The following is a 14,889-nucleotide window of genomic DNA, read 5'->3' on the forward strand; positions in this document are numbered from 1 at the left end:
AGGGGGCTGTCCTTTGTCCTGTGATGCCCTTGGTTGCTCTCCAGGACATGATGCAGACTGACCTTTGACCAGAGGAGCCCCATAGTGGGGACACTTGTGTCCCACGGCGTGGAACTCCCCGCTCTCCTTGATGAGCAGAGCCTTCCCGCAGCCCAGGTCCACTTCCCGCATCCTGGACAGGAGGAATATGGAAACAGATGGCAGAGCATCCCCCTCACAGCTGATGCCACCACTCCACCCTACAATCCAGCCCTAGTCCCACCAGGCTCCCCTCTTCCTTCAACCTGCTCATTACTGGCTTCAGGTGATTACAGATATAGGTCATTCCTTGTCACCAAGCCAGCTTTGGAGGTGGCTCTGCTGAACAGACTGGGGCACATCCAAGCTGGGCCATTCAGTGGCAGCATCTAATTTGTCCATCATTGTGCCAAGAGGCAGCTCAAAACACCTCCCCACCTGCTGGGGGAGCTGGTAGTGTCAGCAAGAAACCAAACTGGTTTTACTGTGACATCAGCTCCCCTCCTGGCCCAGCAGCTCAGCAGGCCCCTGCCAGGCTTGTGTTTGTTTTTCAAACCAAACACAGTATCTCCCAGAGCTGAAAACAAGGAGAGGTGACTCTGAACTTTGGGGTCTACCTCCCACACCTCAGGGTTTTTGCTCTGGTCCTGGCCAGTCCCAGGGTCACTTTTCCTGATAAATCCCTCAGGACAGCAGACATCTGTATGTGACCTTCTTGATGTTCTCCTCAGCTGCTTTTGCAGAGTGGAGCTCACACAGTGACCTCCTACCAGCACCACGTTCCTGGCCCCAGCTCTGCTGGGTTCAGCTCTGCTCTGCAGAGGAGCCAGCAAACCTTCAAGCCATTCCTATGGAGGGGTTCAGGTTCTCTTTGAAATCTCACAGTTGCTCACAGAACAAGGAGGAACATTCTTAAATAAAAAGGGATCAGTTTAGACTACATATAAGAAAGAAGCTTTTATAATGTGAGTAGCAGGATGCTCTGCCTGGAATAGGGTAAGACAAATCAAACAACACCCAGTTTTGCAAAGCTGTCAGTGGTGAACTGAGAGGGGGTGTCACACTGCTTTTGGTCTTGAATTATGCTAAATCCAGTCTGACTCATCAACCCCAAAGTTAAACATTCTGATAGCAAGAGGAAGATGGGGCAGATACGGTAAATTATCCTTACCTAAAAATGCTAAGCTGGAACAGCTGGCCTGCAGATATCTGACTGACAATCACTTTTTACTCTAAAAGTCCTGCCCCTTACAAATAGCAGGTTCTTCTAACATATCCCTTCTTGGAGTGTGTGTGGAGATTCCTCCCTGGGGTGGGGACACCCTTCAAGGTCACTCCTCAAGAGTGAGCAAAGGAGATTTGCCCACGCTCGTTGGTCTGGGTGAGTGACATCAATCTCTATTTCATAATCATGGGGTTTTCCAGCTTTAATAAAATTACTTTCATATACTCTGTTCTACTCTACTATTAGTTTTAGCTTTTATCCTGTATAGTACATAAGATTAAGATCTTTTTGTCTAATCATTTATCATAATAAATAATTTCTTTTTATACAAATATATCTGGTTTGCCATCCCTATCCCTGCAGGAAAAAGTTGTACAAAGGTTCAGTCGCACCTTCGTAATTCCTTAGACTTAAACTGTTGGCAATGAGGGTTAGGATTGGATCCAGCCACACCAAGGCTTCTCTTAGAGAAGGAGTTTACAAAGGTAGGGAGTCCTTTCTGTACCTCCTGACTCAACAATAGCTTCTCTCACAAACTTTGTCTGAAATTCCCACTCCACCCGTGACAAATTGACATAGCCAGCAGGATGGCAAATAATTTTGGGAAAGAGACAAAAGGCTTAACAGAATATTTATGGCAGCAGAGGACACACATTGACACTGATAATCCTTGGTCAGTGAACAATTGGTATGAGTGGGAAAGGATACAAGAGAATCAAATAAAAAAGGGATCAGTGGAAGATTAAAAAGGAAGAGGTGTCATGTGTCATGTAGTGAGATTATGCTTAAAGGCTGCATGGCAATGGAGCTAATAAAAGAAATAAAAGAAACTAATAATCTGAAAGAGGAAATAAAAGAAAATATGTACAACTGTCTTTACAGTTATCAAAATGACCAATTAAAGAAACAGCTAAAAGAATTCCAGGAAAAGACAAAAGCCTTGGAAGAAAAATTAGAACTGATATTATAAAAGTCCCCAGTGCTGAAAAAATGTGAAAATTAATAGTATTACCTGAGGATTGGGATGGTGATTTTTGGGAAAGCCCTGATGAAAATGCTGATGAAAGAGAATGGAACTCTGGTGAAATAATTCAATGTTCACCTCCGAGAGAGGAAGAGGTTCCAGATTTTAAAATGGAACACATAATTAAGACCAAAGTGTCCAAACAACCCCAAGAAGGTCAGAGGAGGAACATGGACAGAACTTATGGCCTGGGACCCCCTGCAAATCTACAGGAAAAATATGGAAGAAAATCAGGGGAGTCAGAAACCAAGTATTTGTGGAGAGTGAGTCTCTGGAAAAGCTAGAATATTGCTGAATGGAACTCAAGCTAAGGGATACTGGGGGCCAGAAGTCTTATTAAATCTTGGACCTGAGCTTGCCAATCAACCCTATTCAATAACCAGTGAGGCTGCATATTGGGCAGGAGCAATAAATGTTATGAGAAGAGGAGACACAGCTTCCCTACCCACACAGTCATCTAATGAAATCTCTGCTGCTGTTACAAAGGCAGCTTTTATGTGAAAACAGAAACACCCCAATCTCCACAGAGGTGGCTCCTAATTAAGACTTCCATTGAGAGATGCCCCTGCAATGATAAAAATTTATTTAGTGGGGCGATGAGATGAAATTAGAAGAGATGTAATGCATAATGAAGGTGATTATCCCCACATAATACAAGCCGGCAAAATTCTTGCATGGCTTGGGAACCAGACAAGGAAAACGGGCTAAGAAAGCCATTCTGGAGAGCAAACTCAGGCTATTGAGAGGAGTCTAAAAACTTAAATGCAGATACCTCCAGAATGCTGGGTGAGGACTTTTAAACATACCCTACTTGAGAGAAACAAAAGATCAAAACTCTGCTTACTTCTGGGAAGAGCAAAAGGAGGTGTGGATGAGGATGGCAGTGATCTTAGGAGTCCCCTGTGATGCCCTCAGGGGACAGTCCAATGCAGGATAGCAGACTTAGTCAAAGTGGTGAAGGATGGGGAGGACACAAGTAATGGAAAGCCTCCACAGGAAACCCCCCTCAGTTCTTTTAAGTTAACAGAAACACAAAAGGAAAAAAATACTAAGCTCTGGGTGAACTTTGGGCCTTCTCACCCAGCTCATTACGACCTATCAATGATCTGATAAGGATGGGCCCCATATCTACTTACCAGTAGGACCTAGAAAACAACATTTGAATTTTTAACTTACTACAGGAGCCCAAATATCTCCAAGCACCCCCACAGATGCTGAAAAAATAAATTTAAGTTTTAAATAAGGAGAGTCCATCTAACAGTATTCAAAGGACAAAGTATTATATATTCCACTGTCAAAGTCTGTTTATGGCTAGCTGGGGAAAAACAAATGACCTCACACACATTTGCAATTACAAATCATGAAGAAAACATTTTAGGATATGGTGCTCTCAAAAGAAATTTGGCAATTGCACAACAGGAATGTTCGGTCATCCGGACCCACAAAAACTGCATATAATAATTTTTCTGAAAAAAATAGAAAATGAATCTATTAAAAATTTAGAACAAAGGGTATTATATTTAGGACACATATCCCCTATAATTCTCCTGTTTGGCCAGTGAGGAAACCAGACATGAACTGGTGCTTAACGATTGATTATCGGTGGCTGAATGCCAACACGGGAAGACTCATCCCAAACACTGCCAGTCTCAGTGCCACCCTGCAAGCAGCTCCACACAAATGGACAGCAGTTCTAGATGTAAAAGACATGTTCTTCATGGTTCCATTTCAGGATACTGGAGAAATCATATTCCTGGATTTTCTATAGAAAAGACTATTGTATGCATTAATGAGCAAAAGCCAGACTTAGGGGTGGCTTGATAGTCAGAAAAGTTAGTTACAAATGCTAATAGAAGAGTTAAAAATATAGTCATCACTTGGAGCAGTTCATTCCAATGATCCTATAAGAGCTGAACGGGATTTTGCTGAACATGGGACTTACTGTAACATGTTCTACCAAGGCCCACACAGACCTAAACAACCATTAGGGCCCAGTTCTGCAGCATTAAAAGATCCTGAGAAGAGATATACTCTGACTGGGAAAAGAGATTATTATTTCTGAGCTCTTAAACAAGTAGAAAAAATTCAACAGCACCAATCTATGCAAATCCAAAGACCCTTTAATCTGTTAGCCAGGATTAAGAAGGGCTATGCTCCACGAGGTGGGATTGCACAAAGACCAAGAGTGCATGAATGCTGTGTACATGTCTCAGGAGTCACAGGTCTAATGGATATAACTGAAGGGCCAACAAAACCTGCACAATTACAGACAGCCATGATCCTAGATATGCTGGCTTTGCAACAGCTACTAAAGCTTAGTGCTATACTTGGTGATCCTGCAGTTACATCATACTCTGAAGTTAAAGACGTCTGGTTCACCAATGCCTCAGACAAACACTTTGATGGTAAATGGAAGTAGAGAGCAGTTATGAAGGAACATCATGAACCTGTGCTAGGAGAGGGTCAGGCTGGACATTAGGGAAAGGTTCTTCCCCCAGAGGGTGCTGGCACTGCCCAGGCTCCCCAGGGAACAGGCACAGCCTCAAGGCTGCCAGAACTCCAGGAGCCCTTGGACAGCACTGCCAGGGATGCCTAGGGTGGGATTGTTGGGGTGTCCTGTGCACGGCTGTGAGTTGGACTGGATGATCCTTCTGATACCCTTTCAACTCAGGATATTCTGTGATTCTATGGATGGGGCTCTGAGCAATCTTATCTAGTGGAAGGTGCCCCTGCCCACAGCAGAGGGTTAGACCAGATGGCCTTTAACAGTCCCTTCCAACCCCAACCATTCTGATTCAATGATTCCATGGTGCGGTACCCTGGATTAAAGCGTGATTAGCACAGCAGGAATTGTTTACAACATGGAGCTTGGCAGTTTTTCACCTCACTGGGCCACACATCTCTCCTTGAGATTCAGCCCCATCCTGGCCAAACCATCTCTTTGTTGATCATGCACCTTGATGCAAGCCAGAAAGAGCTACTGAACACACCCCTCTCCTGAATGAGTGATTGATGATGCCACTAGCACTGAAAAGCAGCATTTTACAAAATCCTTTCTACCACCTCTGGGTTGTCCAAGGCTCCATAGCCTTCTGTTCCAGCAGGAATAAACTGAGCAATACACACCTCTACAGCATCCACATGCAGGTGAATTTGTCCACAGCATCTCTCAGGGATGTAGGGATGTTGTGCCTCCTCCATGGTGCCCAGAAATTCTGCCTCTGCCTGCTGCAGACTGGCAGGGCACAGGCTCTGCACTGCAGCTTCAACTCGTGCTTACATTTGCCAGAGTTCCCATGGCCTGCAGACTGTGTTGGTGGCCATGTGTCACTGGTCAGTGGCACTACCTACAGGAGCACAAGTCTTTCAACCATCTATCATTCCCAGGAAGCTGCTCATTGATCCTCTCTGCAGGCTGGAGACTGGGGTGCAGAAGGCTCCAGCACCGAGGTCTCCACTCCTCCACCTGCCCAGACCTTGGCCAGAGACATTTCCACAGCTTTGCAGAACAGTGTCCAAGTGTTGCTGAGTGACGCTGATGTTGCTCTGCACTGAGCAGATCTTTACTCTCTGCCCTCTCAGTGTGCCTCCACCAGCTCTGCCAGACCTTGCTCTCAGCACATCCTGTCTCTTCTCAGCTCTCAGATGCTCCCTTTCCAACCAATAGTCCCAACACACTCTGTGCAATCCATGGTCTGCCTGAGGCACTGAACCTCTTTCCAATGCAACTATCAGCAGCTGCTTCCCAGAGCAGAGTCTTCCAGCTAGCCATGGAGGAAAGTAAGAGCTGAGGAGACAGCCCTCATTTTGTACAGAGCTGGACAGGGAGCACAGAGCTGCTGGTCCCTGGAGACTTCCCCTCTTCCAGCCAGAAAGCCTATCCCTACACAGCTTGATGTTAATCTGGAAATCTGGTTGCTACCACTGCATGAAGAGGACCATCTCTACAGCTATCCCAACACATTGCCTTTGGGGTGCCAAACACATCACCATGACCATAGCAAACCCCACTTGCTCAAGGAAGTCACTGGCCATGTGTGATTCCAGAATGCTATTCATGCACACCAGGTTCCAGGGTCTCAGAAGAATAGGACAGACTTTGTGTGCTCACTCCTTCTCAGACAACATCCCAACTCAATCCCGTTATTTGCCCTCAAGCTACATAGACACTTGCCCCACTCTGCTTTGAAGCCATGGAGGTCAGAACAGGGCTCAGCTCACCAACACTTCTGTTCCACCCTTAAACCCAGACAAGCCAGACTCTGGGCAAGTGCTTCACCTGCATCAACTGTCCAATGACAAATGCTCAATTCCCTAATTTCCTTGTCACCTTGGGTGAAAACCAGCAGAGTCCACCACTCCTGCCCTTTGTCCCATTAATTTGGCCACCTGGCTCCTCAGAGACGCAGCTCTGCTCCCTCCCCGAGTAGGAGACTCGGCACTCGGAGCTCTTCCCTCTGTACAAGGGGAAGGGAGCAGTACAAGTCCTGCTGCATTCCTCAGCTGATAAAACCTGTTCAATGGCAACCATAACTCCCTGGGAAGATACGATAAGCTAAAGAATTTACAGCTTACCCAAGGAGCTGTGTGAACTGAGAGAGTCAAAAACAAGACCGGGTGTCTTCAAGCCAGCACACAGCCACCTGCAAGGCTCCCATCCTGCACTCACTCCAGAGTAATCCAGAGAGTGATTTACACTGCCCTGCACCCCGCTGAGCTGTTTACTCAGTTGGGAATTTGTCCTGTTGTCCCACCCCACTCCCCACTCTGGAAGCACAGCTAAATCTCAGTTCTGGCCTGGAAAGGTCCTTTGCTTGAGAGCTGTGAGAGCACCGAGGGGCTGTTTTCTGTCCAGTTAACCTGCTGGGAGGCTGGATGGGTACAGTAACACTAGTTTATCCTCCAGTATCTTTCCGCATCTCAGTTCTGATGAGACTGTCCTGGTAGCAGAAAGACATAAAGGTTGGGCAGAAAGCATACTCTGTGCTTGTAGACTCCACTAATGCAAGGCAGTGGTGCCCGAAGCCTCATGCCAGCACCCTGCGCTGATGCAATGCCCATGCACACCCCTGCCCAGCACACTCCTTGGGAGAATCATCCCAGAAAATCACTCTGGGTACCAGCACAAGGGGACTCCTTCAGCTTGGCTTATTGCTTACATGAGCTGTGGGACTGTCTCACAGCACTCCTATCTTGACTTGGACCCAGCCTGCTAGAGAACACCTTATTCTCAACCCAAAATATCTGGTGTTGGCACATCTGCTGTCACGCTCATAGCATGCTGCAGCAGCTGATGAATATGGGACCGGCTCCTAGACCAGTGACAGCTCCTAGCCCTGGCTTTAGCTGAGGAGCTAAAGCTCCCTGCTATGGCCACCTGCAGCCAAGTATGTTCTCACAGGCTGCAGCGAGCTCTTCCTCACCTTCCCTGCAGCCAGAAGAGCTCTCCTAATCGTTTCATCTATCATACTCCCTGCTCCCCAGTCAATCTAGATATTCACAGAATCATAGGGTGGTTTGTGTGGGAAAGGACCTTAAAGACCCTCTCATTCTACCCCCTGCCATGGGCAGGGACACCTTCCATAGACCAGGTAAGGCTGCATCTTGACCCTGGAACAGAACCCTACCTGTGCAACCAGTATTTCCCAAGACAGTTTCCCCCTTTTTCTTCACTCCACCATCAAGGTAATTCCAGTTTCTGCCTGTGCTCGGCCCTGCTCCCCTCCAACCCTGCTGCCACTGCTCACCTGCACAGGTGGCAGTAGGTCACCCGCACCTCTGCATGTCAAATCTTCTTGCAGGATACATTTTATTTCTCTGACCCTCTGCATCACCCACCAAAAGCACCCACATTCTTGAGCAAAAAACATCCCACAGATGGGTTTGTCTTTGCTTGAGGTTGAATGGATCCAAACTTACTTCCTTAACATATTCTTTCTTCACATGCACCACGGGGACTTTATGCCCTTCTACAGTACATAGAGGTTTTCACTAGGCAGGGCCAGCTTGATTGGTGGACCCTCTGGCATTAACTGACAATGTGGCCATCACTAAACATGGATTCCAGTGTTTGAAGGTCCCACTACCCACTGATTTCAGTGTAGTTTCTAACAGTGCATTGCACCATTCCAGTTTCCCAGGGGCTGGTGCATGACAGGGAATATGGTATACCTGCTCAATACCTTGTGTTTGTAAGGTATAACACCTTGGTCAGTGTTAATAAGCCCAGTTCCTCCAAACTTTTTACAGAGCCCAGGTGTTTATAGGGATATTTTTGAAATTAGTCCCATTGTCTGACTCAATTCTTTCAGTGCTGCTGTGTTGCCACAGGATTTGTTTTCCAAGGGTCCAAATGGTGTTCCAGGCAGTGGTGTAAAGCATGGGGTATGTCTCCAGCCACCCAGTCATGCCTCCTACCATTGTCAGCACATAATGCTTGCCTTGGCAGTGAGCTCGCAGCAGGTTGATACAATCAATCTGCCAGGCCTCCCCATACTTACATCAACAACCACAGGAGCTTTACCCACTTGGCCTTCTTGATCACAGCACACTTTTCACAATCATGGATTACCCAGGATATAGTGTCCTTATTTAAGTCCACCCCTTAATCATGAGGCCATGTTGCATCTCTTCCTTGATGGCCTGAGGTATTATGGGCCTACTGAGCCAGAAATAATTCACCCTTATGATGCTAGCCCAGACCTACCTGAGACGCTTTAATCTTGGCAGCTCAATCCACCTGTCCATTGTTGTGACACTCCTCAGTGCCAGACTCTCATGGACATGTGCATGCACATGACGGACTTTGACAGCCAACTCCTTTGCCCAGGCACCGATGTCTCACCACAATTCAGCATCCCAGAAGGGTTTCTCTCTGTGCTGCTAGTTTGTCTTTTTCCATCGTTCCAGCCAGCCCCACAGAACATTTGCTACTATCCCGAAGTCATTGTAGAGGTAGTGTTGGCCATTTCTCTCACTGAGCAATATCTAAAGCAAGCTGAAAAGCTTTCAACTTTGCAACCTGACTTGATCCACCTTGTCCCTCAATACCTTGTGCCACTCGCTGTGTAGGGCCCCAAACAGCACCTTCCCATGTTCAATGCATCCCTGCAACAAGGCAGGAACTGTCAGTGAAGAGAGCACACTGCTTTTCATTTTCAGGTAGCTGATTATACGGGCAGGGCCTCCTCAGCACATGTCACCTTCTCCTCCCCCTCTTCTGATGACAGTCTGAAATTTTCACCTTAGGGTCAGTTTGTTATGATTTCTAAGATCCCAGGACTACTGGGGTTTCCCATCCAAGACCACTGTTGATCAGACCAATCTACTTACTCCAGGTAACATCAATGGCATGATGTATGGCAGAGACTTTCTCTTTGAACACCCAGCCCAGCACTGATAGTTGGGGTGCCAGAAGAAGCTGTGCTTCTGTGCTAATCACTTCTGAAGCAGATCAAACCTCTTAACAAACTGCAAGTATCTCTTTTTCATTTGGGGTGTAACAGGCCTCAGATCCTCTGCGTACCTGGCTTCAGAACCACAGGGATTGTCCTCAAGTCTCCCAGGTACCTTCTGCCAGGGGCTCCAGAAGGACCATTCTTCCTGGCTGTGGTGTAGAGCACATTTTTGTCACCCTGTCCTGTCCTGACTGGCTTAAGGACTACTGAATCAACAATCTCCTGTTTAATTTGTTTCAAGGCTCCTTGTTCTTCAAGACCTCCCTGTAAATAATTCTTCTCCTGTGTCACATGATAGAGAGGGCTGACAATCTGACTGTACTCTGGAATATGCACCCTCCAAAAACCCATAGCTCCTGGGAAAGCCTGTGTCTTCTTGTTGGCTGGTGGGAACAAAGCTGGTGTTTTTTAGGCTACATTCATTGGAATCTGACACCTTTGAGAGAATACCTTTCCCTCACACTTGACACGAGCCACCTCCAGAGGTGATAGTTTCCGTCTTCTTCCCAATTCCCTTGTGTTTTGGTTTGAAAGACAGGTCTGCTAAGGAAGGCAGGAGCCTCCATTGAAATACAATATATTACCCCCTTCCCTCCAAATTATTAAGGGGCTTTCGGGCAAAGATTTGGGAAAAGGAATAGCAGCTCTTTCCTAGAATGCATACCAAGGCAAACAGACAACAACTGCGACATTACCAACACCCAGAGCCAGAGACTCAGTCCCAGCCGTTTCCCCTCTGGTGCAGTTCCGGGCACAGCCGGCAGGGGCGCTGCTGGCTCCGGGCAGGGCAGGGGCGATGATTCCCCCGCGCCTGCAGGGGGCGCTGTGGCTGGGACGGGAAGGGACAGGGGATGGGGCGGCCGCTGCCGGGGCCCCGGCAGGACTCTGGGACGAGCAAAGGGAACGGCAGGAGTGAGCAAAAACATCCCCAGGGAGCACACAACATGTACTGAACTCTGCAGCTGTAGCTGGAACGGTGGGGCGTCCCAGCAGGGAGGGGGTGCAGGGCTACAGTGCAGTGAAAACTCGGAGCAGTGGCAAAAGAATGGTGAGAGTGAGGCCGTGGCAGCCTGGCTCTCGAGCAGATGGTGAAAACCCTTTTTTAGTGAGGTAGGTGTTAATAAAGTCCCGGTTCAGTGCCTGCTATCCCAAGCAAAAGGCTAACCCCACAGTAGAAGAAGAAGGACTGGCTTGGGCTCCAGCAGTGGCAGTGAATTCCTTCCCAGAAGCAGCAGCTCCAACCTCTCCAAGCAGAGAGAGAGAGACGGAGAGAGAACTAGCAGCTGCCCCATCTCTTAGAGCTTTTAAAGCTCCATCTTTTACCAGCCCAATTTTCTCGGTATCTCTGCCCCTGTAAGAGATACCTCAGATAAGAGGCGTGAAGCCAGATGCCCTCCTCCCCAAGCTTGGTCACTTCTTTTACCCAGTCGTTCTTGTTTCCTATCAATTTATGGGACTAAATTCTGTGAGGAGAAAAAAAACTCAAAAAACATCCCAACATCCTAACCCCCAACACCTTGTCAGTGCCTACATCCCAGGACAGGGATCCCAGTTCCTTGGTTTCACTACCACCTAGTTCCATATCATGGACCGTGATATCCCAGCACCGGAGCAGTCATGTCGCCAGGGGCTCTCCTGACTCCTGATATCCTGTCTTTTTGGATATCCTACAACTCACACAGGGACAGGGATTGGGTGATTGTCTCTGGCCCTGCCTCTTCCCCTGTTGTGAGGGCCCTGCTTCCTCTTCATCGCTCACTAAGTGGACAGATTTTGCCTTGGATGTCTTCTTCCATATAGGGCTGAGTGCTCCCAGCATGGGCTGTTCCTGCGCTTCAGCTGCAGTTGGAGTACCCATGGTGCCTCTTGCTCTTCCTTGCTCCTTTTCTCCCTGAGAGTGCTGTCTAGTATGGAGCACTGTCTGATAAACAGTGGCCAGGGCCCAACACATTGCATAACTTCGCACCTCTCTGGAATTGCCACAGCATTTTTCTTTCAAATATTCTCCCACTTTATTGGGATTTTGTAATTGTTCAGGGCTGAACTTCCAAACCACTGGAGCAAAACAGTCCTGTTTCTGCCACATTACATGCCACTCTTGACTATCCACCCCTGGGGGAGATCTCGAAATGACCTTCCTAAAAATCTCTTTTGTAACTCTAAACATGGTGTGGACTGCACTGAGGAGACCTGGAAGACTTAGCAACAAGAACAGGCTTTCCTTAACATACAAGGGAAATTCAAAACCCTCAAAAGCTGTTGTCACAGGCTTGAAGGAAGAAAAGGTGGTGAAACCTGGGGAAGATCTTTGTCCCCAGTGGTCCCCAGAGACTGGGTATGATTATTAATGGAGTCTCAGAGGCAGCACCCGAGGACAAGGCAGGAGGTCAACCCTGAATACACATCCCAAACAGCCCTCATTGTCCTTTGTGTTATCATGTCATAAACCAATATCCCACAGTGCACCAACAGAATGATCCTGATCCCTCGCCCTGCTCTCAAAAGGAGCACTGTGCTGGGCACAGAGAGTATATATGAAAATACAGACAGAGTGAGGTACCGCGCCCACGTGAACAGACCAAGCAATGTTGCAGCCAGTTGCTCTGCACCTAATACAACAAATGCTTAGATCAAATTTTGTTTCCTACCCTCTCTGGGCAGATCTGTTGATACCTCAAGCCTTCCCATCCTATGCTGGGTATTAAATAAGGCTGCTGTTGTTTAGGAATGGAATTCCCCAATTTAGTGCTCCCACCAAAACCATGCTGCTGCTCACCCTCCCTCCCCCCTGCCCTACCTGTGGGTGGCTGGAGGAGAATGGGAGTCACAAAAGGCAAAGATAACAAGGCTGAGATAACAATTTACTGGGATCAGCAATGAGAGAAGAAAACCAACAGTAACAGCCAGAATATTAATAACACAAGTGTACAAAAGAGAGAGCTAGTCACATGCCAAATTGCTCACCCAGAGCTCAGAGCTCACCATCCCACTTCCCATCCCTTCCAATGCCTTGGAACCAGCATTACCCCAGCATCCTGGGCACCACACTCTGTCCCCCACAGTTACTCAACCAGAAGGAACCACTTCTTCCCACAAGAGACTCTCTTCCCCTGCCCCGGCACTGAGATGAGGTTGTATAGAATAACCTCTGGGTCCTGCCCATGCACCTCCTGGCTACTGCAAAAATTAACCTTGTCCTGGTTGGAACCAGGATACAAGCCAAGCAACCTCAACTGCTCCACATCTTGTGAAGATTTAATCCACTTAATCCAGAAAAGACTCCAACAGAGTCCAGTGCATCCTTCTGCAGAATGGTATAATACATTAATTCCCATTGCAATGAAGAAAACCCAATTTATTTCTGGATGAACTTACCTAAGAAAATGAATTTATGGCCCATGAAACTTCTTAAGTTTAGCACAAAGTACATGGATCACAGGCAATACTTCAATTTAAAGCAAACAGCTGCCAGACTCCTGCTGTGTCCCACACACCTTACATTGCTCCCTCACTGCAACAAAAGCTATTCCAAACTATTTTTCTTTTACATACAGATAGAGCCTTCCGAGATGTCAATGGAACCTACACTTCTACCCCAGAAAAAAGGCACCTGTAAAGCACAGTGACTGGGACAGGCACTCTTTAGATTTCAGAATATTAAATCAGGGTGCCCAGGTGAAGTGTGTTGTCATTTACAAAAAATCTGAAAATCTGCATCCTTAGTGAAAGAGCAAATTGATGAGCTCAGCTGAAAGAGCCAGGCACTGCAGACAGGATGGAGCACATGACCTGCCCCATCAGCTCCACCCATGTGCTTCTCCTACTGTTTTGTAAAGTTACTGAGGCTATAAATTTATTTTAAAATGTCTAGGTTGGTTTATACAAGTTGAGAAGAGCCTTCTGAGAAATTCTGCTACAGAACATCACCTCTTTCTGAGACAAGTCCCAGTGCAGATCATGCAGGGAACAGAAGACCTTCTGGTAAGAACAGTTGTCACTTGTCCATGATGTATTTTTTTAAGATTAAAAAAAACTTACCAAGTTAAATTATCATCTCCAACAACCCTAAAGAACAAGACAGGGCATTCAGATTAGGTTAGAAGGTTTCTCAAGTTTTATCTGCAAAAACTTTGGGCACTTACTGTCCATTCTCCAGGTCCTTTACATGGCACACAGATGCTTCTACCATATCCTTTGGGTTGTGGTAGGGGTTGCTGGCAATTGGATGCTCCTCAAGGTGGTAGTGCCGGGCAGTCCCATTGACTTTGTAGATCAGAGGGCTGGCTTTCCCATTGGGTGACATCTCTTCCTTGCTTCTCTCCTTCTCAGGTATCACAACTTCAATTTTCACTTCAACTGCAGGAATAACCCAAAACCTTTGTTAAAATGAAGCCAGAGGTTTTGCTGCTTTTTGCTGCTCTATCATTCCTTCTTTCCCTGAACTTGGAAACAGACATCAAAACAGATATTTTTTGTTGGCTTGACTTGGAAGATAAAACATCTAACATCAACCTTGGCTTGATTACCTGAGCCCATTATTCCTCCATTCTTTCTGCATCGGGCACTTTGCATTCATAAAGTACATATTCTTGAAAGCAGACATGCTTATTATTGAAAGCAAAACAACCTCTCAGTTACAGTTCTTGTCCTGTTTAGTGGAAAACAGCTTCAGGCAGCTCCATATGAAGCATGCCAAGGTCTCTGGGGCTCAGACAGACTTCAAAAACCCCTTTAGTTGTTTGTAGGTAACGTTAACTGAAAGAGAAAGCCAACACTGCATGGTGCATAAAGCTGCTTCATTAGATGAAGACCAATTACTAAGGAACTAGAAATATCAAAAATTATTTCTACATGAGGTTTTGAGTGTGGAGTGACTCTTCAACTGTAGGTGAGAGAAGCAAGGATGGTCCATTTTTCTCATGTGTGCACCAGTGAACAGGTCTGACAATAAATCATCCCTATCCTGGAAACCAGAAGACCCAGGTACACATGGGAGCAGGGACTGTAGGGAGCAAAGGCACTCTCCTCGGCCACCCAGGTGAGGACATGCAGAGAAGTCGTGTCCGCCCCTGGATCCCTGGCAGTGTCCAAGGCCAGGTTAGACGGGGCTTGGAACAACCTGGGACAGTGGAAGGTGTCCCTGGTTATGGCAGGGGGTGGAACTG

General features: G+C 47.0%; 1 protein-coding gene across 4 annotated transcripts in view; it reads right to left on the reverse strand.

The window, feature by feature from the left end:
* AIFM3 (AIF family member 3) overlaps positions 1-14,889 on the reverse strand; it is a 55,884-nt gene that overhangs the window by 23,885 nt on the left and 17,110 nt on the right. For all 4 annotated transcript variants that reach the window (XM_054645637.2, XM_077187690.1, XM_054645636.2 and 1 more), the window contains exons 3-4: positions 13,867-14,080; positions 63-172 (exon numbers count right to left, since the gene is read on the reverse strand). In XM_054645637.2, coding sequence (XP_054501612.1) covers positions 63-172; positions 13,867-14,080 — 324 coding nt within the window. The remainder of the gene's footprint in view (positions 1-62; positions 173-13,866; positions 14,081-14,889) is intronic.

Source organism: Agelaius phoeniceus, chromosome 18 (genome assembly GCF_051311805.1).
Source record: "Agelaius phoeniceus isolate bAgePho1 chromosome 18, bAgePho1.hap1, whole genome shotgun sequence".
Taxonomy (NCBI): domain Eukaryota; kingdom Metazoa; phylum Chordata; class Aves; order Passeriformes; family Icteridae; genus Agelaius; species Agelaius phoeniceus.